This window comes from Ogataea philodendri, assembly GCF_020536065.1.
Source record: "Ogataea philodendri strain CBS6075 chromosome Unknown scaffold12, whole genome shotgun sequence".
In the NCBI taxonomy this organism is placed as follows: domain Eukaryota; kingdom Fungi; phylum Ascomycota; class Pichiomycetes; order Pichiales; family Pichiaceae; genus Ogataea; species Ogataea philodendri.
Genome location: NW_025764230.1, coordinates 72406 through 95748, shown reverse-complemented (window position 1 = coordinate 95748; position 23343 = coordinate 72406). Strand labels below are relative to the sequence as shown.

The 23343-nt window shown below is 44.1% G+C and overlaps 16 protein-coding genes across 16 annotated transcripts; 8 read left to right on the top strand and 8 right to left on the bottom strand.

Annotated features, from left to right (window-relative positions):
• Positions 1–82: 82 nt before the first annotated feature.
• Positions 83–888, top strand: OGAPHI_007241 (uncharacterized protein; the record flags this gene model as incomplete). The annotated part of the gene is made up of 2 exons (XM_046208616.1): positions 83–301; positions 589–888. The coding sequence occupies 2 exons, from the start codon at positions 83–85 to the stop codon at positions 886–888; spliced, it is 519 nt and encodes a 172-aa protein (XP_046057747.1).
• Positions 436–2280, bottom strand: OGAPHI_007239 (uncharacterized protein; the record flags this gene model as incomplete). The annotated part of the gene is made up of 1 exon (XM_046208613.1): positions 436–2280. One exon carries the CDS (start codon positions 2278–2280, stop codon positions 436–438), a length of 1845 nt encoding a protein of 614 aa, XP_046057745.1.
• Positions 1274–1639, top strand: OGAPHI_007240 (uncharacterized protein; the record flags this gene model as incomplete). The annotated part of the gene is made up of 1 exon (XM_046208614.1): positions 1274–1639. One exon carries the CDS (start codon positions 1274–1276, stop codon positions 1637–1639), a length of 366 nt encoding a protein of 121 aa, XP_046057746.1.
• A 377-nt stretch (positions 2281–2657) lies between the features above and the next one.
• Positions 2658–4226, bottom strand: OGAPHI_007238 (uncharacterized protein; the record flags this gene model as incomplete). Its single annotated transcript, XM_046208612.1, has 1 exon — positions 2658–4226. One exon carries the CDS (start codon positions 4224–4226, stop codon positions 2658–2660), a length of 1569 nt encoding a protein of 522 aa, XP_046057744.1.
• Positions 4227–4423: 197 nt separating this feature from the next.
• On the bottom strand, positions 4424–6559 carry OGAPHI_007237 (uncharacterized protein; the record flags this gene model as incomplete). The annotated part of the gene is made up of 1 exon (XM_046208611.1): positions 4424–6559. One exon carries the CDS (start codon positions 6557–6559, stop codon positions 4424–4426), a length of 2136 nt encoding a protein of 711 aa, XP_046057743.1.
• A 603-nt stretch (positions 6560–7162) lies between these two features.
• OGAPHI_007236 (uncharacterized protein) lies at positions 7163–8296 on the top strand (the record flags this gene model as incomplete). Its single annotated transcript, XM_046208610.1, has 1 exon — positions 7163–8296. One exon carries the CDS (start codon positions 7163–7165, stop codon positions 8294–8296), a length of 1134 nt encoding a protein of 377 aa, XP_046057742.1.
• On the bottom strand, positions 7318–8635 carry OGAPHI_007235 (uncharacterized protein; the record flags this gene model as incomplete). The annotated part of the gene is made up of 3 exons (XM_046208609.1): positions 7318–7659; positions 7766–8258; positions 8622–8635. The coding sequence occupies 3 exons, from the start codon at positions 8633–8635 to the stop codon at positions 7318–7320; spliced, it is 849 nt and encodes a 282-aa protein (XP_046057741.1).
• Positions 8487–11687, top strand: OGAPHI_007234 (uncharacterized protein; the record flags this gene model as incomplete). Its single annotated transcript, XM_046208608.1, has 1 exon — positions 8487–11687. The coding sequence occupies one exon, from the start codon at positions 8487–8489 to the stop codon at positions 11685–11687; it is 3201 nt and encodes a 1066-aa protein (XP_046057740.1).
• A 28-nt stretch (positions 11688–11715) lies between these two features.
• Positions 11716–12729, top strand: OGAPHI_007233 (uncharacterized protein; the record flags this gene model as incomplete). The annotated part of the gene is made up of 1 exon (XM_046208607.1): positions 11716–12729. One exon carries the CDS (start codon positions 11716–11718, stop codon positions 12727–12729), a length of 1014 nt encoding a protein of 337 aa, XP_046057739.1.
• A 28-nt stretch (positions 12730–12757) lies between these two features.
• Positions 12758–13639, bottom strand: OGAPHI_007232 (uncharacterized protein; the record flags this gene model as incomplete). Its single annotated transcript, XM_046208606.1, has 1 exon — positions 12758–13639. One exon carries the CDS (start codon positions 13637–13639, stop codon positions 12758–12760), a length of 882 nt encoding a protein of 293 aa, XP_046057738.1.
• A 123-nt stretch (positions 13640–13762) lies between these two features.
• Positions 13763–14599, bottom strand: OGAPHI_007231 (uncharacterized protein; the record flags this gene model as incomplete). Its single annotated transcript, XM_046208605.1, has 2 exons — positions 13763–14197; positions 14558–14599. 2 exons carry the CDS (start codon positions 14597–14599, stop codon positions 13763–13765), a joined length of 477 nt encoding a protein of 158 aa, XP_046057737.1.
• Positions 14600–14979: 380 nt separating this feature from the next.
• OGAPHI_007228 (uncharacterized protein) lies at positions 14980–17094 on the bottom strand (the record flags this gene model as incomplete). Its single annotated transcript, XM_046208601.1, has 1 exon — positions 14980–17094. One exon carries the CDS (start codon positions 17092–17094, stop codon positions 14980–14982), a length of 2115 nt encoding a protein of 704 aa, XP_046057734.1.
• OGAPHI_007230 (uncharacterized protein) lies at positions 14999–15658 on the top strand (the record flags this gene model as incomplete). Its single annotated transcript, XM_046208603.1, has 3 exons — positions 14999–15138; positions 15270–15295; positions 15384–15658. 3 exons carry the CDS (start codon positions 14999–15001, stop codon positions 15656–15658), a joined length of 441 nt encoding a protein of 146 aa, XP_046057736.1.
• OGAPHI_007229 (uncharacterized protein) lies at positions 15952–16900 on the top strand (the record flags this gene model as incomplete). The annotated part of the gene is made up of 2 exons (XM_046208602.1): positions 15952–15979; positions 16296–16900. 2 exons carry the CDS (start codon positions 15952–15954, stop codon positions 16898–16900), a joined length of 633 nt encoding a protein of 210 aa, XP_046057735.1.
• Positions 17095–18445: 1351 nt separating the features above from the next.
• OGAPHI_007227 (uncharacterized protein) lies at positions 18446–21397 on the bottom strand (the record flags this gene model as incomplete). The annotated part of the gene is made up of 1 exon (XM_046208600.1): positions 18446–21397. One exon carries the CDS (start codon positions 21395–21397, stop codon positions 18446–18448), a length of 2952 nt encoding a protein of 983 aa, XP_046057733.1.
• Positions 21398–21459: 62 nt separating this feature from the next.
• OGAPHI_007226 (uncharacterized protein) lies at positions 21460–23097 on the top strand (the record flags this gene model as incomplete). The annotated part of the gene is made up of 1 exon (XM_046208599.1): positions 21460–23097. The coding sequence occupies one exon, from the start codon at positions 21460–21462 to the stop codon at positions 23095–23097; it is 1638 nt and encodes a 545-aa protein (XP_046057732.1).
• Positions 23098–23343: the final 246 nt, after the last annotated feature.

Genomic DNA, 23343 nt, shown 5'->3' with positions numbered 1-23343 from the left:
CGGCTTGGTGGCAGACTTGTTGGTATAAAGTCCGGGGTGAGCCCGGAATGTTTATCGCAAACAATATTTCTTTTCTTTAGTCATGGAGGCCGTCGAACTACTACCAAGCGTTAACTCATCCATCTTGGAGGCTGAGAGAATCAACAACAAGGATCAACAGAGATCGCAACAGGAAGCTACGCACAATAATTATCTAGAGCTGTCAAATACCGTGAGCGAGCCATTTGTTATCAATGGCGTTTCGCCATGTTCGCCAGAATTTGGTGGCGAAAGAGAGCGCAGAAATAGTGACGTGAGCGAGGTTAGCATGAAGATGTTATAGGTTAGGGATTACTTCGGGAAAAGGGAATATTATTCTAGGTGAATTAAATGAATCGTATTATAATTATGTTATTATTTGAATGTAGGCAATCATTTTCATGAGAGTCTTTAGACTTAAAGGTCAAATGCAAACTTGGACTTCTGTCTGAGCTTCTTACCATAGAGCTTGAAAGCCACTGGACATCCAATCAAAATGATAGCGAAAACTCCCAAAAGCAATCCTGCCCAGTTAGTTCCCATATTCTTGAACATGAAGCTGGCAAATAGCGGGAAAACAGCACCGAACGCAGATCTGAGGAACGTGTTGCCAGCCATTGCCGAAGCAGCAAAGATCAAATAGCAATCAATGATGTAGTTGATACTTGGGATGAAAATAGCAAGCAGACCAAATCCGGTGAAAAGACCAGAAATCGTTGGAACAATCCAATGAACAGTGTTGTGGTAGTTTCCTGTCCATGTGAACCACAGAATACCAATTGGGAAGGCAATACCACCAACGATGATAGGTCCCAATCTGGCCTCAGGAACGATCTTACCATTATTTGCCTCCAATTGTCTGACATATGACTTCTCCTGATAAATACAGTAGATACCCCCAATGATCTCACCGATAACCATACCGAAGTAAGGTAGCTCAGCAACACCTGGAGCCATTCCGTATCCAGATTGGAACACCAACGGGTAGGCGGTCAAGAAGAGATACAACATTCCGTAGATGAAAGCGTTGTAGATGGACACAAATAAGATGATTGGCTCGGTAAAAAGCATTCTCAGGGGTCTAGTAAGGTTATTCTCAGCAATTTCCTTGACACTGAGCTGGAACTCATCGTGAGGAGCGTGGATTCCCCAGTTCTTAGTACGTCTCTTGATCTCTCTTGCCTTCTCGACCAACAAAATAGGGTGGTGGGTCTCCTTTTGGAACAGGATAATAAGAACGAAAGTTGCAGAAGAGATGATGGCGGTGATAAACTCAGTCCATCTCCAGCCCAAACTCTCGTTGGCCACAGTGAAAGCACCAATGAATGGTGCAAGCATAGGACCCACAAACACGGCAATAGCAAACAGAACAATGGCAGTACCTCTGCTTCTGTTACCAAACATGTCTGCAAAGGCAGCTGGAACCACCACCATCGGCGCAGCACCCAAACAACCGGCAAAAAACCGACAAATTAAGATCGATTCCAATCTGTCGGAACATGCAATGGCAAAGTTGAAAACGGCGAATGTAAACGATGAAATAATAAGCACTGGACGTCTACCGTACAATTCAGACAGTGGAGCCCAAATAACAGGACCGGTAGCAAAACCAAAAACATAGAGAGTGATACTCAAAGTGGAGACAACCTCGGCAACATGGTATATTTTGGAAACAGCAGGCACGGCAGCAGAGAAAATGGCAGAACCAAAAGCAATACAGAAGGTGTTGGCACCAATGATGGCACACTGGATAACTCTAGTCTTCAAAGGCCAGTTGTGAGGATGGTAAGGATCTTTTTCACCGTCAAACGAAACAACGTAGGGTTCCTTGTCTGGTAACATAGGTGGGTAGTCTCTACCGTTACCCATTGGAGGGATTGGGATTCCCATTTCCTCCTGTCTTCTAACGCTCTCATCGATAGACTTGGCGTTAGTCAAGACTCTGGAGAGCTGTCTAGACATGTCAGGGTTAGACTCTCGGCGAGCGTCGGAGTCGTCTTGGCCAATGTTATACTCCTCATCTTCGGGAGTTGGAGCGTACTCTGTAGGCTTTCTGGCGTAGGCAGAGCTGGCGCTCGCTTGCTCTAAAGTGGACGAGCTAGAACGTGCGTCGGCATCGGGAACAGAACTTTTCTCTACTGGATTTGAACCGAGTTCCGAAGACACCGCATCCCCGTTCACAGAGTTCGCAGTGTGGAACGAGTTCGCAGTGTTGTACGATGAACTGATCGAGTTTCTCGAGTGAAGATTGGAAGAACTCATACTCTATCCAGAAAAATCTCAAAGTTTCAATTCTTTTTTTCTCAGCAGCAAACCGAAACTTTATATTTACTTTTTATATAACTCATGCGGCTGAAAAAAATTAGTAATTAAATCGTGATGGATAAAAAACTCTTATCCCGAGTAAGAACCGAGGGGAGGGGTTGATAAATGCATACGCGTTGTGAAATACTGTCGAATTCTCAAGGATGCTATTTACAAAATCTGTCTTGTTGCAACGAAATATAAAAGTTTGGTAGAAGAAAGCCAAGACAAACGACACAGGTTTAATGCTTTTCGTTCGCTCGGAAACAATATATATTCCGATTCCGTAATGTTTGTATTTTTTTTCTGCCCTAAAGACCGTCACTAACCGAGTTTCAGCCGCTTGCCAAATTTTCTATCGTGTTCTCGGCTTCGGCATTTCCAGAAGTTCCAACATGAACGAAAAACGAGGACGCAAGAGCCAATCCCGAAAACCCAATTCCGAGATAGAACACGTTGATTAGTCCGTGGAACAACTCCTTCGGATGCTCGTTCTGCTCCGGAGTACCGTAATAAGGATCTTTCGCGGACACCAAAACAGATCCCAAACTTAATCCAACAACTGCAACCAGCTGTAAAATCGTATTGAACACCCCTGCAGCTGCCCCTTGATTCTTCCGCTCTACAGCAGTCACCGTGACCATGGTGCAGACATTATAGGTGATATCGCAGGCGATAACACAAAGAATGTACCCCCAAAACGGCCCGAGCCAGTAAGATCTATGATAATCAAGGGTGGCCCAAACAACTGTGGCACCAACCAAACAGACATTGCCTCCAATTAAAAGCACCTTACCCGAGATCAAATGGAAAGTAACCCCGACAAAAACATTGGTCAAAGCACCCATTATACCCATGGGCAAAGCTGCTAACGCTGTGTGGAAAGCAGACCATCGTCTGACATATTGAAAATATATCATCGGATAATATCCTAAAATACCAATGAAAGTCACCCATGTCAAAGAGGCAACTAGCATGGCTAGCCCAAAATCCTTCTTTTTCCATAGTTCCATAGGTATTATCGGATCCTTGGCGAGGTAGATCTCCACAAGGATAAAAACTATTAGTAGCAGCACTCCGACAATCAATAGCGAGTAGATGTATGGGGTCTGCCATTTGCGCTCGGTGGCGTCCACCTGGGTAAGAGCGAAACATATCAATGCGAAACTGGCCAATATGAGGAACGACCCAAGGTAATCAAGCTCTTTCAGAACCTTCCTAATTTGGACCTTGTCGAGCGGCGGATCTTTTGGGATCACGAAAAATGCCACTATTGTCACTACCCCAAAAAATATAGCCGTGAAAAATTGCACAGCCTTCCAACTGAATGCCAAAACTGATATTCCACCGGTGAAGAGACCCACTATGTATCCAATTGCTCCACCGCTGGAATACACAGCGAATGCAATATTGCGTCGTCTGGACTCTGGATATATCGATCCTAGGAGACTTGCGCCGGCTGGAATTAAAGGAGCAAAGAAAAGACCCTCGATGGCTCTCAGGATAACCAATCCCACATAGCTTTTCATAAACCCAGCTATCAAAGATGCAATAGAAAATCCTGCAAAGCAAACAACCATCATGTGTCTCTTTCCCAGACAGTCGGCCAACTTGCCTCCTATCAGAACAAAGCTTCCACTTGCGAGAGCAATTGACGAAACACTCCACACAAGCTGGCCTCCATCAACACTGAAATCGGATGCTAGATCGTTCAAACTCACTTGGAAACTTCCTTCAGGGATCGAACTCGTAGCTGTTCCCAAACATGTGACTATAACACATAAAACTTCTTGAAATGTCGTCTTGAAAGCTTCTGGCCGCGAATTAACATCTTTTTCTCTCACCTCTACAGCCGCAGACTCTCTATCATCGTGCAACGATGGATCGTCCTCCTTAGTATTCATTTATATTAAGCTGTGTTTTGGAGGGCAATCCAGTCGATATCTTTGGCTTCTTATATTATAGATTTCCGCGTTCTCAATGCAATTAAATCCCGAATTTTATTTCCGGATGTTTAGCAAAGTTCCGTGCCAAAACTACACGGCTGAAAATTCTTTTTTCAGTAAATTGCCGAAGCCCTATCGCGTGGGAAATTCATTGCTCACAAATTACTTACCGTGACCCTTCTATGAGTCAAAAACTCGGAAACTTTGGAAGCTGCCGTGGTCAAGTTGTCCGAAAATTCCTTGTAGAAGTTTATCCCCTGCTGTAGGTTCTCGACAACCTCATTATAACCCAACATGGTTTCCCGCAATACTTTCAGTGCCGTTTCGCGCTCTTTCCCAATTCGTAGCTCTCGTTTAGAAGCTTTAAAGATGTCGTATAAATCTGCGATCAGTGAAACATCGCTATCTTGAATTCTTGCAGTACTTGACAGATACTCCAGCTCTTTGTCGAATTTGCGTAGATTCTCATCAAGAATGAATTGCATTGATTGTTCTGATATTGTCACGTGCTGCGAAGCGAGTCTCTTGTATTGTTCTGTAACTTCAAGAAGAATCTGATTTTGGTTCATCTTCGCCTTCAAATTGTCCAGAAACTCGTGTCGCTCAGACTTCAATGACTTGACCTGTTTGATCTTGTCATCCAGCTTGAAGACCACCTCTTTGAAATCCGGGTTGAGTTTGAATATGTCAGTTTCCGGAATAAATTCATTCAGGCTCGCTTCCGAGTTGTAGACCTGTAAGTACGGTTTCAGATCCTTCAATTGCTGAAAAATAATCCGGTCGCCCTTCGTTGACTGTTCTAGATAGCTTTCCAGTTTTCCCAGCAATTCGTAGCACTCGGACGCAGACTCATCAAAATCCGGAACTTGCCATCTTGTTCCGAGCAGCCTGCGCTGTTGTAAGTCATTTTCACGGGCAATATTCATCTCGTGTAAAAGTTCATGGAGTTTCGGGTGTGCATCTTGTCGGGCATTCTTCAATTCAGTTTCCAAATTCTGTAATTTGACTTTATATCGTTCTTGTTCGAGTTTTTCTTTGTTGTCTTTCACCCAGCTAGGGATTCTCTTCGGATTCAGAATTGCTTCAATTTGAGAACAAATATCATGTTCAGCGAGAAACTGATCCAATTTGTTATTGAGTTCCTCCAAAGGTTTCTCAAAATTAAGCAGATAGTAATTTTCCACGCGATCTCTATAAGATGTTGCAATCTGAATCACGTTGAAAGGAACGAGCCCATCAAATAAAGGACTTCCAAACTCTTGACTTTGGATCGCAATCAGGGGATCAGAGAGCTCTCCAGGGATCAAACTCTTCACCATTGAAACTTGAGGAACGGAATCTACCGTTGGTACTTCTTGTAAGTAAATGAGATCATTCTCTCTCTCTGCCTTGCGCAGTCTGTCATTAACAGTTGATTTAAGGGACTCATAGTCTTCCAAAACAAGATCATTATCAATTTTCGGCAGTTTGGTGTTCGAGATGGAAGCTGCTTTCCTTAAATATGCTATCTCTTCGCCAAACCTTTCTTGTTCAGCACAATGAAGGGAGTATCTATAATGTGCTGCACTCAAAAAATGTGTAGACTTGATTTTCATGTATGCTATCCAATCTTTCCGAAAGCAAACGGTTTTGGTAGCATATCTCAAGGATTCCTCGTAATAATCTGAAATCTGAGCTGACAATTTGGAGACCACTGTGTTCTTCAAGTCAGACTTCATAGCAAATAACCAGAACCTCTCCTGTGCTTGCGCTAACATCAGAAACTTGAGCGATAAAAGAACCTCATCCCTGAGCTCCAATGGAGTATCCTTCAACTGTGGAATTATCTGTGTTCGAAGAAGATCAAAATACCCTGCCGAATGTTGGAAATAAATACAAGATTGCTTGATTCCATCATCCTTATGTCGTTCGTCGGCGTTCAGTGCCAACTCTGAATAGCATGCTGCGATTTGGTAGAGTATATTTGCCCTTTCATACCATATCGATTTATAAGCAAAAGGGCCATCAACTCTTACTCCGAGAGTACCATACCAAGGAAACTCGCAGAAATCGTCCGGAATCTTGGTCTGGACCTCCGATAGTTGCACATAGTACCGTTTTAGCTGTGCAATGGACTCAAGTGTGGGTGTGGGAAGCTCTGCTGTTCTCCGCAAATCATCGAATTCACGCAAATTCTTTTCGAATTTGACACTTGATTGATAAAATTGGTCATCTATGTTTCTTTTCAGACTGGTGTATAGATCAACCCGATCTGTTCTCCGTACCGGAACACGTAAAAGATTAGTCTCCATATCATAAATAAATAAAATCAGTCGCACTCCAGTGTAAAGATGTGATTTTCGTTCTGTGAGGTGTATGGATGTTTGATCTGTAACATATTTCCTAGATAGGATAACTAAAAATTTTTCGCTTATATAATATTAATTACTATTAGCATAATAGATCTTGCTGCAAGATACAATACAATTTGATGTGTGGTGCACGTAATTAATCGTTCTAGACCGATGTCATACAAGGGGTAAAAATCCCTATAATGAATCAAGCTTGGAAGTGGTCCACAGAGCCAAGTATTAAGGCCATCTCAGCAAACCTAATACTTTAATTTTCAAAAGAATTGGTCCAGGTGTACCTATCGAAGCAGAGAATTTCACACAAGATTCATGAAATCTGATCCTCGACGCTCGTTATTTTTTTTTTTTCTTTGTGATACATCACATCAGATGCCGCCTCCGGATCAGGCAGCTGCACAAGATTTTCACACTATATAAATGGATTCCCCCCAAAATTCATTTGTTTTGTCTTGAACCGTTACATTCATTTACACGTTTAGTTGATCCTAGTCTTAGAACTGTTCCGTTCCTTATACTTCAACTATTGTCATTCCTTTTGCTACAATGAAATTCTCGACTACTTTAGCCTCTTTGGCCCTTATTTCCAGTTCTTTGGCTGCCCCAATGGCAGTTCAGCATCAACACCACCAACACAAGAGAGATGTTCTTGTTCACGTCACTAAAACCGTTATTGTTCAAAACGGTGGTGAGCTTGAGACTCAGACTGCCGCTGCTGCCATCCAGAGTGCCGACTCTACCAGCAGCTCCGACGATTCTGAGCCAACCACTACCTCTGAATCTTCTACTTCTTCCTCTGAGTCTGAAACAAGCACCAGCTCTACCCAATCCTCTTCTAAATCTTCTTCAACTGGTTCCTCTTCCATTGACGGTGATCTTTCTGACTTCTCAAACCCTTCTGAGGAATTCCAAGATGGTACTATCAAGTGTTCCGATTTCCCATCTGGAAACGGTGTTGTTTCCCTTGACTGGCTTGGATTTGGCGGATGGGCTTCCGTCATGAACGAGGATGGTGACACCTCCTCCACTTGTGAAGACGGATACTACTGCTCTTACGCTTGTCAGGCTGGTATGTCGAAGACTCAATGGCCTTCTGAACAACCATCTAACGGAATTTCCGTTGGAGGTTTGCTCTGTAAGAACGGCTACTTGTACAAGACCAACTCTGATTCCGACTACCTGTGTTCTTGGGGTAAGGAGACCGGAAGTGTCAAGTCTGAGATTTCCGACTCTATTGCTCTCTGCAGAACTGACTACCCAGGTTCCGAAAACATGGTTGTGCCAACTTTGCTTGAAGGTGGTTCTGAGAAGCCTCTCAGTGTTGTCGAAGAGGACAGCTACTACCACTGGAAAAATGGAAAGACTTCCGCTCAATACTATGTCAACAACGCCGGTGTTTCTATTGAGGATGGTTGCATCTGGGGTGATGAAGGTTCCGGTGTCGGTAACTGGGCTCCATTGGTTCTCGGTTCCGGTTACACTAACGGAAACACTTACCTTTCTTTGATTCCAAACCCTAACAACAAGGATGCTCCTAACTACAATGTCAAGATCGAGGCTGCTGATGGCTCTACTATCAATGGCGATTGTTCTTACATCGACGGTTCTTTCTCTGGTGACAGCACCGACGGATGCACTGTTACTGTTACCGAGGGATCTGCTATCATCAAGTTCTTTTAGGCTTGTCCCTCTTTGATTTTGCTTCTTTCAAATGCTTTTTTAGCGTTTCGTTTTTGATACCACAAATTCTTTGCTCCGCAAGTATGACGTACAAATATAGTAACTGTATTATTTTTAATTAAGGCGGTGCCGTTCCATAAGCTGGCAAAGCAGATAATCTAATTGTAATAACTTGGACTGCTCTTTTAAAATGACCGAGTCAACGTACCCACAACTCAATGTTGGCTCTCAATTCAAGCCTGTTGATTCAATTTATGAGAATCGGCTTCGTCAATTCATCGATGAAGGGGGGCAGTATTCCAATTTAATGCTCCCCAAGTTCTACACCAAGGCTCGCATTGATACGGGATATGAAGACGGTGCCGAGGGATATGTTGAATTGCGTACTTGGGCAGCACCTGGTCTCTCAAAGCCGTTGTTCAGAAGTGTTATTCCCTCGAAATTGAATGAGTTCAAACCTGCTCACAAGGGTGACCGCTTTGGCCCGGCTTGGTCATCCCATTGGTTTGAAATTAAGATAAAAGTACCAGACTCATGGGCCCAGTACGACACTGTGCTATTCAAATGGGACAGTGGTACGGAGGGGCTTCTCTTTAGCTCTGAAGGCACTCCTCTGCAAGGATTGACAGGTGGAGGGGAGCGAGTTGAGTTTGAACTTCCGGAATCCTGGAGGAAAGGGGAACAAGTTTTCTACCTTGAAATTGGATGCAATGGAATGTCAGGAAGCACACAAGATAGTTACGAATTACGTGATGCTGATCTTGTTGTCCCAAATCTCGATGCGAGAGCATTATATTACGATTTCTGGATGATCGGTGATTCCGCTCGGGAATTACAGGGAGCTCCACGACACAAGGCTCGAGAAATCGGTAATCGTATTATGGACACTTTCGATAGTGAAGACGAATCCAGCGTTCTGAAATGTCGTGAAATTGCACGAGAATTTCTGGGTCCTGATGTGGATTCAGAAAAGGTGTACGCAGGCAAAATGAGTGTCTACAATGCAGTCTACGCAATCGGAAATTGTCACATAGACACGGCGTGGTTGTGGGACTTTGCAACCTCAAAAACAAAAATTGCCAGAAGTTGGTCGACCCAGCTTCGCATGATCGATCAGTATCCGGAATATGTGTTTGCTGCCTCTGCTGCCCAGCATTTCAAGTGGCTCAAAAAATATTATCCAGACTTGTTCAAAAAAGTTATAAGCTATGCTCAGAAAGGTCGATTTGTACCTGTTGGTGGTAGCTGGGTTGAAAATGACACAAATCTTCCAAGTGGAGAAGGCTTGGTACGCCAATTTCTACTAGGACAGCGGTGGTTCCAGGATCTCTTTGGGTTCAAGAGCGATACTTATTGGCTCCCGGACTCGTTTGGTTACTCGTCACAGATTCCTCAATTATCTCGGCTGGCAGAGATGCCCAATTTTCTTACTCAGAAGCTATCGTGGAACAATATCAATCAATTTCCGGAAAACACCTTTAATTGGGTGGGAATTGATTCTTCTCAGGTTCTTGTTCATATGCCTCCTGCAAACACTTACACTGCTGATGCAAATTTCGGGGACGTGAAGAGGTCAATTAGCGGTCATCATAACCTTTACAATGATCAAAAAGGTCTTCTTCTTTACGGAAAAGGCGATGGTGGAGGTGGGCCAACTCCTAGTATGCTTGAGCGTCTCCGTAGAATCCGTGGTTTGGCTGAAAATTCGGCAGGCGAAATGCCTACTGTTGAGAGTGGTATCAATGTTACGGATTTCTACAATTTGCTAAGAAAGGGCACTGACAATGGCAAGAGTCTACCATCTTGGCGTGGTGAGCTTTATTTGGAATTTCACAGAGGTACCTACACTTCTCAGGCTCATGTCAAAGACTTGATGAGGACCTCAGAATTACTGATGCGAGACCTAGAATACCTTGCTACCAAGGCGTCGCTTGAACTTGATTACCAGTATCCTCATAAAAAGATAGATCGATTATGGCAGGATATTTGTTTGTGCCAATTCCATGACGTTCTTCCGGGATCATGCATCGAAAAGGTTTATCACGAGGATGTTTGGCCCATGCTTGAAAGAGTTCAACGAATTGAACTGGAGTTAATTTCCGAAATCAAGAAGCTTTTCAAACCTGGAAAACACATTCTGAACTCCTTTGGCTGGGAGCGTGCAGGTATAGTCAAAATGGATGGTAGCTGGATGCAACGGGGTTATACAGCTGTTTGCTCCAAGGGTGATACTCTTGTTCCAGTTGAGTCGTCAAAGTCTGTGAAGTACAGGTCAAAAGTCACTCAAGTAAATGGCACATTTGTTCTTGAAAATGGCCGGCTGCGTGCTACTATTGATAGCGATGGTGTGATTGTTGCCCTTTACGATATTCTGCATGAAAGAGAAGTTCTTGATACGACCAACCATCGCGGAATACAGTACGTTTTGCTGTCTGATACTCCGCTGAGCTTCCCAGCCTGGGACACTGAACTCTTTTCACGAGAGAAGTTTCGCTATGTGAAGTCGGGTAAGGTAGAGATCTTGGAAAACGGTCCGTTGGTTTCTTCTCTGAAAATTGAGCATGATCTTTCAGACGATAGCAAATTAACAACTATCATATCTTTGGATGCTCTCCAGTCACTTTCCGAAAGAACAAGTCTCAAGTTTGATTGCCATATTGATTGGCATGAAACATACAAGTTTTTGAAGATTGAAGTTCCGGTGTCTGTCAACAACGATTTCGCTAGCTACGAGACACAATTCGGCATTACCAAACGTCCAACTCATTTCAACACAAGCTGGGATGTGGCCAAGTTTGAGTGCTGTTGTCATAAGTTTGTCGATTATTCCGATTTCAATTATGGTGTCTCTATCTTGAACAACAACAAGTACGGTGCTAACGTTCACGGAAACCTGATGACTTTATCATTGATGCGCGCCCCGAAGTCACCCGACGCGCATGCTGATATGGGAGAACACTCGTTTAAATTTGCAGTGTTTCCTCATTCGGGACCTTTAGGAGCTCAGACTGTCCGTGCAGGTTGGGAATTCAACGAGAGACTTGGTCATGTTGGTGATTTCGGCAAAAGTATAGTAAGCATCTCCGGAGATGACAACTTGATTATTTCAAATATCAAACGGGGCGAAGACGATTCAGATCTGAAATCTGAAGGTATTTACAAGAATCTGCCGAAGAAGTATGCAGGACAGAAGACCATCGTTCTTCGGATATACGAAGCCCTCGGTGGTAAAGCAAAAGCAAAATTAACTGTGAATTATCCGGTGGATAAAGTTTTCAAAACCAACATACTTGAAGAAGAAAAGAGTGAGGTCTCAGTTGACAACAATTCCTTCATCGTGGAGTCCAGAGGGTTTGAGATATCTACTTACAAAGTGATTTTAAAAAATTGATTATATAAAAAATAAATCTGATTTTGCAATGTTTGATCCCAGTGTTCATGTGAAGTATTTCATTCGATGTCTTGGGCTGCTTCCCTCCAGGTACGAGTCGGAAGATTCTAATAGGCTGGCACTGACGTATTTCTGTATCTGTGCTTTAGACTTGCTGAATGCTTTGAATCAGCTGCCTGAAAAGGAAACTATCATTGATTGGATTTACACTCAATTAGTGGAAGAAAGCGATCATTGTGGATTCCGCGGCTCCGACATATATAGAGACTGTGGAAGCTATGATGTTGCCAATCTTGCAGCTACCGGGTTCGCGTTGCAGATACTGGTGAGTTTAGGAGACGACCTCGAACGACTGGACAAAGATAAGGTTTCGCGGTTTGTTGATCTGTGTCAACGCCCAAACGGATCTTTCAGCCCTATTGTTGGTTTCGGTGAAGACGATTTACGTTATTGCATGCTGGCCATGATGATTAAACGTCTTCTACGGGTCGATCCCACCGACTCTTCAAAACTGATTGAATACATCCACTCTACTTTGGCTTTTGATGGCGGGCTATCGATGAACGAAGGAGCAGAATCCCATGCTGGTCTCACGTATTGTGGCCTGAGCGCATTGAAACTTGCTGGAAAGCTCGAGCCTCGTGACTGGGTGTCGACAATTGATTTTCTGGTGCATAGACAGGTTCAATTTAACATTCACAATGAGCCGGAACTCCAAAATGACTACGCCGACCCGGACGATTTTGGTGGCTTCAATGGAAGAGAAAACAAATATGCCGATACATGTTATGCCTTCTGGTGTGTTGCCGCACTTGAGCTGTTGAATGAGTCGAAGTTGGTTGATAGAGATGCAATGATCCGGTTCCTATTATCGCAAACTCTCTCAAGAATCACCGGCGGATTTACAAAAACAAATAGTCCAGATGAAATTCCGGACCCATTTCACTCCTTTCTCGGAATTGCTGTACTGGGTATCGTGAATCAGGAGAAGACTATAGCAAATGTCGATGTTGCGGTTGTTTTACGTAAAAACAGACTATAAACTTTTGAGAGGTATCTTTATGTACATGTCAATTAGGAGCGAACTTGACAATTTCTTCGTAGATTGCCCATGCTATTGCAGCACTGAGGCCCTTCCTGATTATTCTAAGGGTAATTCCATCAAAGAGATGTGTCCAGTGAGTCCTTACCAACAGATTTCCTGTGTTCAAAAAGCTGTTATACTTTCCCGGATTTAGTTGCATATGCGTTTTGATTGTATCGAAAGGAGAGGTTATAGTTGTTGCCGTGACGGCTGCAACTACCGCAGAAAACGAATTGATTGCGGTTGATTTTGACATACTGTATGAATCTGGTTGCAAATTATTCTCGAACACTCTTGGAATCCAGCTTTTGCATTTTTGATAAAATAGAACATACAAACCAGCATATGGACAGTCTCTTAAACATGTCGCTCCAAATCCTCGAAAGAACCCCGCAAGGCCTTCATTTTTCCATATTTCTTTTCCTGCTTCCGACATCGAAGCGTAATCATAAATATTGGATTCAAATCTAACTTTCAAAACAGTAATAGGCATTGTCGTAAATCCAATGAGGCCACGAGTTACAGCTCCTGCGGCTAAATCAAGTGATGAAGATAACGTTGGCAACTTTGAAGAAGATGAGACTTCATTCGTCTGAGGCCTCATTTTCACCAAGCTTGTTCGGACTGCATTGAGAGATGCAAGATATAGCGCACTTCCTATTGATGTCCTTAAAGCGCTCGGTACTGTTCCCCGCCATAACTCAGCAGGAGAATTGATTTGATTCAACACCGCTTTCAATGTTGTTCTATCTTGCTGTACTCTAGTTTTCAAAAGATCAAGGGGTTGGAGACAGAATGCTGATGTTAGTCCGCCAGTAAACCCTGCAGCCAGGTGGACGGAGGTTCTAAAGGAGTTCGGTTTCTCCATTTACGAGCAAGGGGCTTTATATAAATGTCAAGTTTAAAATATTTTTACATCTGTAACGGAATATCAGATACCATTCCAAGTGAAACATAAAGAGCATATGCAGAAAGCGTGAAAAAAGTAGTCTTAAAATCCGCCAAAGTCTCCTCCGCCAAAGTCACCTCCACCAAAGTCTCCGCCTCCAAAGTCGCCTCCATTATCATACACAACCGTATCTGGTGTCATCATATCACCCAGAAGAAGGCCCCCTAACGCGCCAGCAGCTACACCTCCCATCATTCCCATTCCACCCATTCCGCCAAACCGCGATGGCCTTTGATACTGCTGAGCATACATCGGCTGTTGAGGTGGATACCCATATTGCTGTTGAGCCTGGTATCCATAAGGTGATTGAGTTTGAGGATACTGCGAATATTGTGGATACTGGCCTTGCTGTTGGGGTCTCGTGCCAATACTAGCTGTTTGTGCAGCACTGGTGGAGGGATAATTTAACACGGAGGCACCTTGTTGACTGACAGGTTGAGCTGCAGAGCCCTGTTGTTGCGACGATTTGGAATCTATCTCTGAATAAGGAGGGGGGGCATCGGGGTTGCTCGTTGTTGAGGACTGCGTTCCTTGTGGCGCCTCCCATTGAGACTTCCCTGTAGCTTCATTGACGTAAAACCATTCTACAGAGTGTTAGAATATTAATATATGAGCACGTAGTCACTTACCATTGTATGTATCGTCCCAAACTGCAACCCAGCCTTTGGGAACTGAAGGCTTGTTGTTTTTGCTAGCCATAAGAAGACGTAAATTTCAACTGATAAATTATATACCGTGATCACACACGACTCTAATAAGCCATCAAAACGGAGCAATATATGATACATCCTTACACGCGTTTTTCTCAAAGTAATTCATTTCGTAAACGAATTGTACCTTCGTCACTGTGCTTGTTACGCTATCCTGCCTCATGTTCATTTGCCGAGTATCCCGTGAAATGGTTGGTCTGGTAGTCCAGTGTTCTTGTTTCGTCATCTGTAGTCTTAGTCAAATTCATGAATACCGGAAGAATATCGGGGCACACATAGTTAATATCCGTTACCAAGTCCCCGCGCTTCAAAATAGATGTACATGTTCAAACGACCCACATACTTCGTCCGTGGTGTGGGTGGCAACGAAAAGCAGGGCAAACCGAGCGCTTGTCGCGAAGGAAAAAACAATTCCGTATCACGTGACTTAACAGCCTATCACTGATCTTACCAAATCAAACCTTCCAGTATCAATCTATCACAAGAATTGTGAAAGATTTACCAACGCTCATAAAGAAATCATATCTTATTTTAAGATTCAAACTAAACTTAGATAGCGTATAAAATAATGAATACCATCGTTCCAAAGACGGATAACGATGGAGCCACATATCCACTAGCTGCTCCTTCGAGGATAGCAACCGAACTTGGAGCACTCGTAGGAGCACTTGAAACTGAAGCCGTGGACAGTGTTGAATGGCCAGCAGAGTAGGTGGGCTCGCTGCCATTAGCCGCAGACGAAGAAGCCTGAGCTGAAGACGAACCGGAACCATTATAAGCACCGGATGAGGCAGTACCGACTGCCGGGGAATTAGTAGGTGTCGACGCGGTAGCCGTAGAGCTGACCTGGCCACCAGACGACTCAGTACCAGATGGTGTAGCTTGAGTGCCAGACGACTCAGAACCAGTTGGGATTGTAGAGGACGTCTCAGTACCAGTTGGAGTAGGTTGAGTGCCAGACGTCTCAGAACCAGTTGGTGTGGTAGAGGACGTCTCGGTACCAGTTGGAGAAACGCTAGACGATTCGGTACCAGTTGGTGTGTTAGAAAACGACTCAGAACCAGTTGGTGTGGAAGAGGACGACTCAGAACCAGTTGGTGTGGAAGAGGACGACTCAGTACCAGTTGGGGTGGTAGAGGACGACTCAGTACCAGTTGGGGTTGTAGAGGACGTCTCGGTACTAGCTGGAGAAACGCTAGACGTCTCAGTACCAGTTGGAGTAGATTGAGTGCCAGACGACTCAGTACCAGTTGGTGTGGTAGAGGACGTCTCAGTACCAGTTGGAGAAACGCTAGACGATTCGGTACCAGTTGGTGTGGTAGAAAACGNTGGAGTGTAAGACGATTTTCCAGATGAAACACCAGAAGAAGCTCCAGAGGCAGAGGAAGCACCAGAAGAAGAACCAGAAGTACTCACAGTGGACCACGATCCACTAGTTGGAGTGTAAGACGACTTTCCAGATGAAACACCAGAAGAAGCTCCAGAAGTACTCACAGTGGACCAGGATGGGCTAGTAGGGTGATGTGGTTCGGTCTGGGACTGATCAGTGGTATCGCATGGTTGTGAACTGCTGGGGAAGATTGGGCTCGGTGATGTTTGCTGCCAGCTTGAACTGCTTGCCCCTGAAGTTGAACCAAAGCTCGTAGATCCTGTGTTCTCCGAGCTGAGTTGTGTACTAGGTGCACTGTTTGAGCTCGAAATAGTTGGAATCGTTGTAATTGGAGTGCCTGAGCTTGTGGAGATACTGGTGACAGAGAAGCTTGTTGATTGTGCTGTCGGAGTGCTTTGGGTTGTGGAACTCGACTGACTGGATGGGGTTGTCTCAGTTGCTTGACTGAGTGTACTGGATCTCACAGGACTTGGAGTGTTTGAGCTCGTTGGAGGCACAATTGGTGTCGAAAAGCTTGTGCTATCCGTACTTAAAGTTGTGGAGGATCTCAGAGCGCTTGAGCTAGTCGAAGTACTAGGCAATGTACTCGATATACTCAGAGTACTCGATGTATTTGAAGAACTTGACGTGCTTGATGTACTTGAAGTACTCAATGTACTCGACGTACTTGAAGAGCTTGATGTACTCGACGTGCTTGAAGAGCTTGGCATGCTCAATTCACTCGACGTACTTGAAGAGCTTGATGTACTCGACGTGCTTGAAGAGCTTGATGTACTTGACGTACTTGAAGAACTTGACGTGCTCGACGTGCTTGAAGTACTTGGCGTGCTCAATTCACTCGACGTGCTCGACGTACTTGACGTACTCGACGTACTCGACGTCGTGGTCGAGCTTGTAGTAGGCGTAGTAGGTGTTGTTGAGGTAGTAGTACATGTCGTAGATTTAGTGGTAGACTTGCTTGAGGTCGTAGATGTCGTTTTAGAGGTGGTCGAACTTGACGTACTCGAGGTGGTTGAGCTTGTAGTTTTCGATGTGCTAGACGTACTAGTGATCTTAGAGGTAGAGGTAGTCGTAGTTTGAGAATCACCCATGGGGACACATTCCGCATACCACCAGTCGGTAAAACCGTAACTCACACATTTAGAGTTTCGATTACAACAACTTGCCTGTGACCACCAAAGAAGACCATCACACTGCTGGTAGTCGCCAACGCATGATGTCGCGGAAACCGTCGCTGAAGCGATCAGGGACAGAAACACAGCGCGGAAGAGCATCGGTTTTTTACTTATCCTGTGAAAGCAAAAGGGGGGGCACTGTTCTCCTTATATTCGTGGAAAGTTCTCTACATGCCGTGAAGCCGTCTCTTCCCATCTACGCAATTGAGAAGCCTGAGAGATCTCGATGATCTGAAGTATAAGCGTTGAATGTTCGGATGCATGTTCATGCTGCCGTATGAAGATTTTAGTGCATCATGTTGCATATTCGTGCATTCTTTACGTTCCCTTCTTCTGTCCCAGTTTTGCAAACTATTAAAGAATCCCTTTTGAGGTTAAATTGATCGCAGATATTACATAACTCAGATTTCCCAACAGAGAAACCTAGGGTGAGGAATCTTAGTAAGATCTCATAGTGTGTGTGTATCCTCCAAGCGCACTCCATTCTTTGAGCAATGAGGTCAATTGAGAACTAGGCAGCTACTCCTCGTGTCTTTTAGAGCACAACTTCTTATAGAATGTGCTGAAGAGCTCCCCCTTAAAAAATGCTCTGAGATTGAATCATCATTACGTGTGATTTCCGGGGAAAACTTTTCAGTTGTGCTGAAAATGATCTTCACAAAAATCGGATCTGCGTACTTCCCACTGTAGGTATGATGATTGGATCTGGAATGTAGCATAACCGCGGCTGTGGGGTTTGTTGCGAGTCAGCTTAGAAGATCTGAGCAGCCGACTTAACCGCTGTGTGAATGTATGAATGCAAGAGCGTAGACGTCTAGAATGTGGAACAGTTCCTGCTTGAGTCGAGTAGACTTGGGGCTATTGAGTCTCGCGTGGCCTACTTTGTGTTCGCACAATAATGTAAAGGTTACGGGAACCAGAATGAAAATATTGTCTTGACTTGGAATGCACTTAATTTCTACCGACACCGGGTCTTGCGCCACCGCCTGGATCAAAGATTAAACCGCTCATAGATTCGGCACTACAGCCACTTGCCTCGGTAAGGGATTGCATCGCGTATTTCCTCGGGATACCGAGAAATTTTCGCAAATTGACCACTAAGGGGTGAACATGTCAAGTGTTGCGTTACAAATTTACGTGTGAGTGCATGAGATAGGTTCTTCTCTTGCATACAGCGAAACGATAACTTTGCAGCCATCGAACACATATATGTTCGCTGTTATTTATAGGCTATATTATCGCTGTGGATCGTTGCATATGTAATGCCGGCAAAATGCTGCATCTTCAAATCTGCCAAGTTTTCTTATTCTGGATACCCGATTCTTATTTTCTCGCTTTTTAGTGCAAGCTGATTTCTTTACACCCGAGATTTTAGCATGAATAATACTTCTTAATATGTACAAAAACTTATCTATGTAGATCTTCTGAGAGCAAGCAACTATTGGGGCACTCAAGCTTCATCGAGCCCAATTGTTACTTTTTTCCAGCCCAACCCATTCTCCGCTCCAACAATGGTGTTGGAAAGCGGAGACTTGAAACTTTCTGATGCCGTAGCGAGCAATCCTTCCAAATCACAATCAAGAAGCCATTCTCTTCTGGATTGCCTCATCTCGTCATCGATCCCGTAATTGAACATAGCTGCACCTTCGCTTCGAACACTTTGCGGACAGTCCACACTTTGAAATATGCTTAATTTGGCCTGTCCCAGATCTTCCTCGGAGATTTTCCCGGTGTGTATCAATTCGGCAACCGCCTCGATGGTCTTGGAGAAAATTGCAACTGATTGGCCCGGGTTTGGGTCACGGAAACTGTAGTATGCGAAAACGCCATTCAAAGCGTCGTAGGTTGCGCCGCCCCCGTAAGCTCCGCCCTTTTCCCGAATTTCACCGTGCAAGTGTTTGAAAGTACACAGCTGAGCTAGAACTTGTAATGCAGCACCAGTCTGGTTCATGTAAGCTGAACCTAGAGTAGCCGCCGCAGCAAAGCTCACTTGGGAAGGAACCTCAATTACATTATTTTCGTGCAACCCACTGGCCTCTGTGTGATAGGGAACAATGTGGAGTGAGTTCCCAATTCGTTCACTGTATCTAGACACTAGCTGCTCTTGGAAGCTAGCGTTTAACCGATCTGTAGTCACTCCAAATTGGAAATTTGATCCTTCCAAAATGGAAGCACGTATCTGTTTCAGGATTTTAGATACTTCGCCAAGCCGCTTCTGTTCGTCTAGCCTTCTTAGTTCATTTAGAAACTGTATCTGCTCAATTCCTCCTAAAACCTCTTGAATTTTCGCAGATGGTACCAATTGGCTGGAAGAATATCCTCTAGCGTAGCTGTGGCCACTGCTAATGATACTGCTGAGGTTATCGCTCGTAAGACTCTTGACCAAAACACTCAATTTGTCCAAGTTGTCAAAGTCTGTTTCCGAAAGCAACTCATAGGAAAGGTCTAAAAGTTTGTCAAAGTTGCTGTTCAATGCCACACCTCCTAAACTGAATTTAAGATAGGCAGTATCTAGGCTCTCTGGAGAGCTATGGCAGAACACAGAAGGGGAAATTCCGCCTGTATAAAGCTTTATTTCGTCCTCTAACTGGGCCATACTCTTATTCTTGGTTCCAAGATTAGTCAGGCACTCAGTGAACAGAGGCAAATACTTGAGCAATTCTTCAGGGATCTGTTCTGAACTAAGTGTTTTCAGTGACCTGAAGTATGTGAGTCCATTAGTCTTCGGTGAAACTCTTGTATAGATTTCTGTTTGACCCAAACTCTTTTGACCAATTCTGACTGTGTCACCATCACGATTGATATCGGAAGTAGAGAGGCTTGGAAGGCATGTGAGATCTTCCTGTTTGGATTGTTTCTCTAAAAGTTTGACTCCACGCTCAAATAATACTTTTTTGTCGTCTTCATTCAATTTTTCAACTTTTTGTCTAAGCCTTGCTTCCTCTTCTTGCTGAATTTCAAGTTCCAATTGCTGATCAGGATACATGGTGTAATGGAAGTAAGCTCCGGAGAGAAGATATTTCTCGCCAAGTTCTTTGAACATTGCATCTCCTTTATGGGCATAGTCCTCTTTGAAACGACCAATGATGCTGTCCCATTGCAGCATCTCTAACGGATCCACCCTGTTAACCCATCCAGGAACAACAGCGTTGAGAATGTTCAATCCGAAAGAAGCACTCTCAACTTTACGTCCAATCTCGTATTGGTGAATCATCGCATCGATCTTGTCTTTGCCAAATCCAGCACCCAACGATTTCCGGATAGCAGTACCAATAGTCTCCGGAAGAGCATCAGCTGCCTCTTTGGACATTCCTTGTAATCCAATGCTAAACATGTTGACGTCAGTCATTGAATCAAATCCCGAGTTGATACTGAAATCGGATCCGATTCCAGCTTCAATCAGATCTTGGTACAAGGGAGATGAGTGGCCGTCCATCAACAAGTTAGAAAGCATTTTCATCACAAAGGACTCATAAATATCATCTGGCTTCCCGCAGTACCAGGTGAGAGAGCTCTTAAATTGCTTCTCCGCGGGAAGCATAGGGTCTACCGGGCCAGCAACTCTCACAGATGTGTGTTCTGCGAGCTCTATAGGCTCTTTCACGTCCATGCGTCTAGTCCTTTTCCCAAACCGGTTGTATTTTTCGTTGATCTTCTCCAAATGGCCACTCAATGGAAGATTTCCATACGTGAAAGTATATCCATTGGAGGGATGGTAGAACCTGCTATGAAAATCAACTAAATCTTCATAGACCAGATCAGTCATTTTAGAAGGATCTCCGCCCGAGTTATTCAACGAGGGATAAATTGCTTCTTGAAACTTGATCCAAAACCAGTATCCCGAATCGGACATCTGGCCCTTCATTTCGTTATAAACCACTCCTTTAAACTGTAAAGGACTCGATTTATCATTGGTTTGTTGGTTTTCCAGCCTCCAGCCCTCCTGGTAGAAATCATCTTCAGTCAATAGAGGATTCATCGTGGAATCCAAGTAAACATCCATCAGATTATAAAAGTCTGTCTTGTTGGTAGTGGCAAAAGGGTAGTATGTGTAATCATGGCCAGTCATGGCATTCATAAAGTTTGACAAACTTCGATTCAACATTTTGAAGAAGGGGTCTCTCACGGGGTATTTCTCTGATCCGCATAACGTCGTGTGTTCCAAAATGTGAGGTAATCCCGTGCTGTCTGGTGGATTAGTTTTGAATACCATACTAAAAACGTTATTCTTATCCTGTCTATCAATGTGGAGGTGCTTCGATCCCGTCCTTTCATGAACAAGATCCACCGCAGTTAATCCGAACTCTGGCACAGGTAAAGTCCGCAGAACTTCAAATCCGTGGATCTTCTGTCCCGGCCCATATTTACCGTGTGCCACGGTGGCAAGCCGACGTAAAGACATGAAAAATTATATTTTAGTCAAGATTTTTGAACTCTTTCTCTTTAAAATAAGCCTCACTTCCCATGATATTTCACTTTTTGCTTCTGGCTCTAGCCTGTGTTGCAGAAAAGGTAGAATTGACCGCAAATGCGGCTGAGTATTGTACAGGCATGTACTCGAGACAAGACTGGGGAGGACCAGTGGATCCGTTCATTAAAGTCGACGTCAAGAAGTTTTCCAAGAACCCCGATGACACCCATCCTCTTTCTTTGGTTGTGTTCGAATATCGCGACATGGACTATCTAGGTACTACAGATAATGTCACAGGGGTAACAAATTACATCTGCACAGACAAGTTTGTGAGGGAAGACGTTTGCCCCAAGTCTGAACTAAATCAATTTATCGTGTCCTCTAATAACTCCGGCAATAGTTTGATAAAAACCGCTGTTCTTACCGAACTTGGTACCAATGACTTCAGTTATCACGTTGCAAACACTGGCTATTACTGTCTTGCCGTCTACGATCCCCAATACTCTTCCTCTGAGGGGTCTTTTAGCGTGATCGTCAATTTCCATAACGCCTTTGGCAACCTTCCAGCTTCGGAAATTCCGAAATTACCTCTATATGGACTTCTGGCCGTCGTTTATGCTGTGTGTTTGAGCGTTTACCTGTTTCAAGTGTTTAAACACCGCTCGGAGTTGCTATTGCTCCAAAAATACCTGGCTGGATTTTTTGTCTTCCTTACGGTCGAAAATATCCTTGTTTGGTCTCTCTACGACGTTGAGAATAACAACAAGACGTTCCCAATCCCTAATGGGATCAAATTCTACATCTCATTCATCTCGATGCTCAATGCTTTCAGGGTGTCATTCTCGCTGTTTTTGTTGCTCATCATCTCGTTAGGCTACGGTGTTGTCTACCCAAAGCTTCAGCGCAAAACTATGAACAAGTGCAAGCTACTTGCTGCAGCTCATTTCCTAGTCAGCACTGTCTTTATCTGGTTCTCGTACTATTCAAGTCAGGTCCAACCTTCCGGTTCGACCACAAACACATCCAAAGCTACAACTACCATTGAAGCAAACTCTTGGGTCATCCTCATCATTACTCTGCCACTTGCTGTTTTGCTTGTGGTGTTCTACTTCTTGATCCTCACCTCTTTACAGAAAACAGTTAAGCTTTTAGCTGAAAAGAAGCAAATTGTCAAGCTCAAGATGTACAAGAATCTATTTAAGCTGATTTTCGGCTCCATGCTTCTTATGGTGTTTGCTCTTATTATCAACGTCGTTCTTGTTTTCAACGACTCGCTCACGGAATCGATCGAAAGATTGTGGAAATTCAGCGACGTTCTGACAGACTTCTGGCCAGCTTGTATTTATTTCATTGTGTTCATTGGATTAGCCATAATTTGGAGGCCTACAGACTCATCCTATCTTTTAGCTGCTTCGTCGCAAATCCCAACGGCCGATAATGGGGATGCGGATCCAGAAGAACCGCAAGAAATCTACAACAATCTCGATCAGTATGGAAATGAATTCGAGTTTGACGACTTGCGCAGCCTCAACAGTGATAACCCATTCGGAGATCCGCCGGAGAGTCTGCCAACTCCAGAAAACCCGTTTGATGATCCCGTGCAGAAGCCGAGCGGAGATAACTTCAAAATAGATGACGATGAGGAGGAGCAGGAAGACAAGGAAAAGACCGATGACAGTAAAGATAAATAGGAATGAATAGATAGCATGGCGTTTGTTGTTAGTTTTAACCCCAGCGGTTTGTTGTTATGGAAACCGCGGGCGCTTATTTTTGTTTTTATGACATGTGTGAACATGAGCCAAAATTTACAAGTTCGCGTAAATGGTTTAGTGGTAAAATTCGTCGTTGCCATCGACGAGCCCCCGGTTCGATTCCGGGTTTACGCATTTTTTTTATCCTCGTTTCTTTAACGCTCCATACAGGTCCATCAATTACGC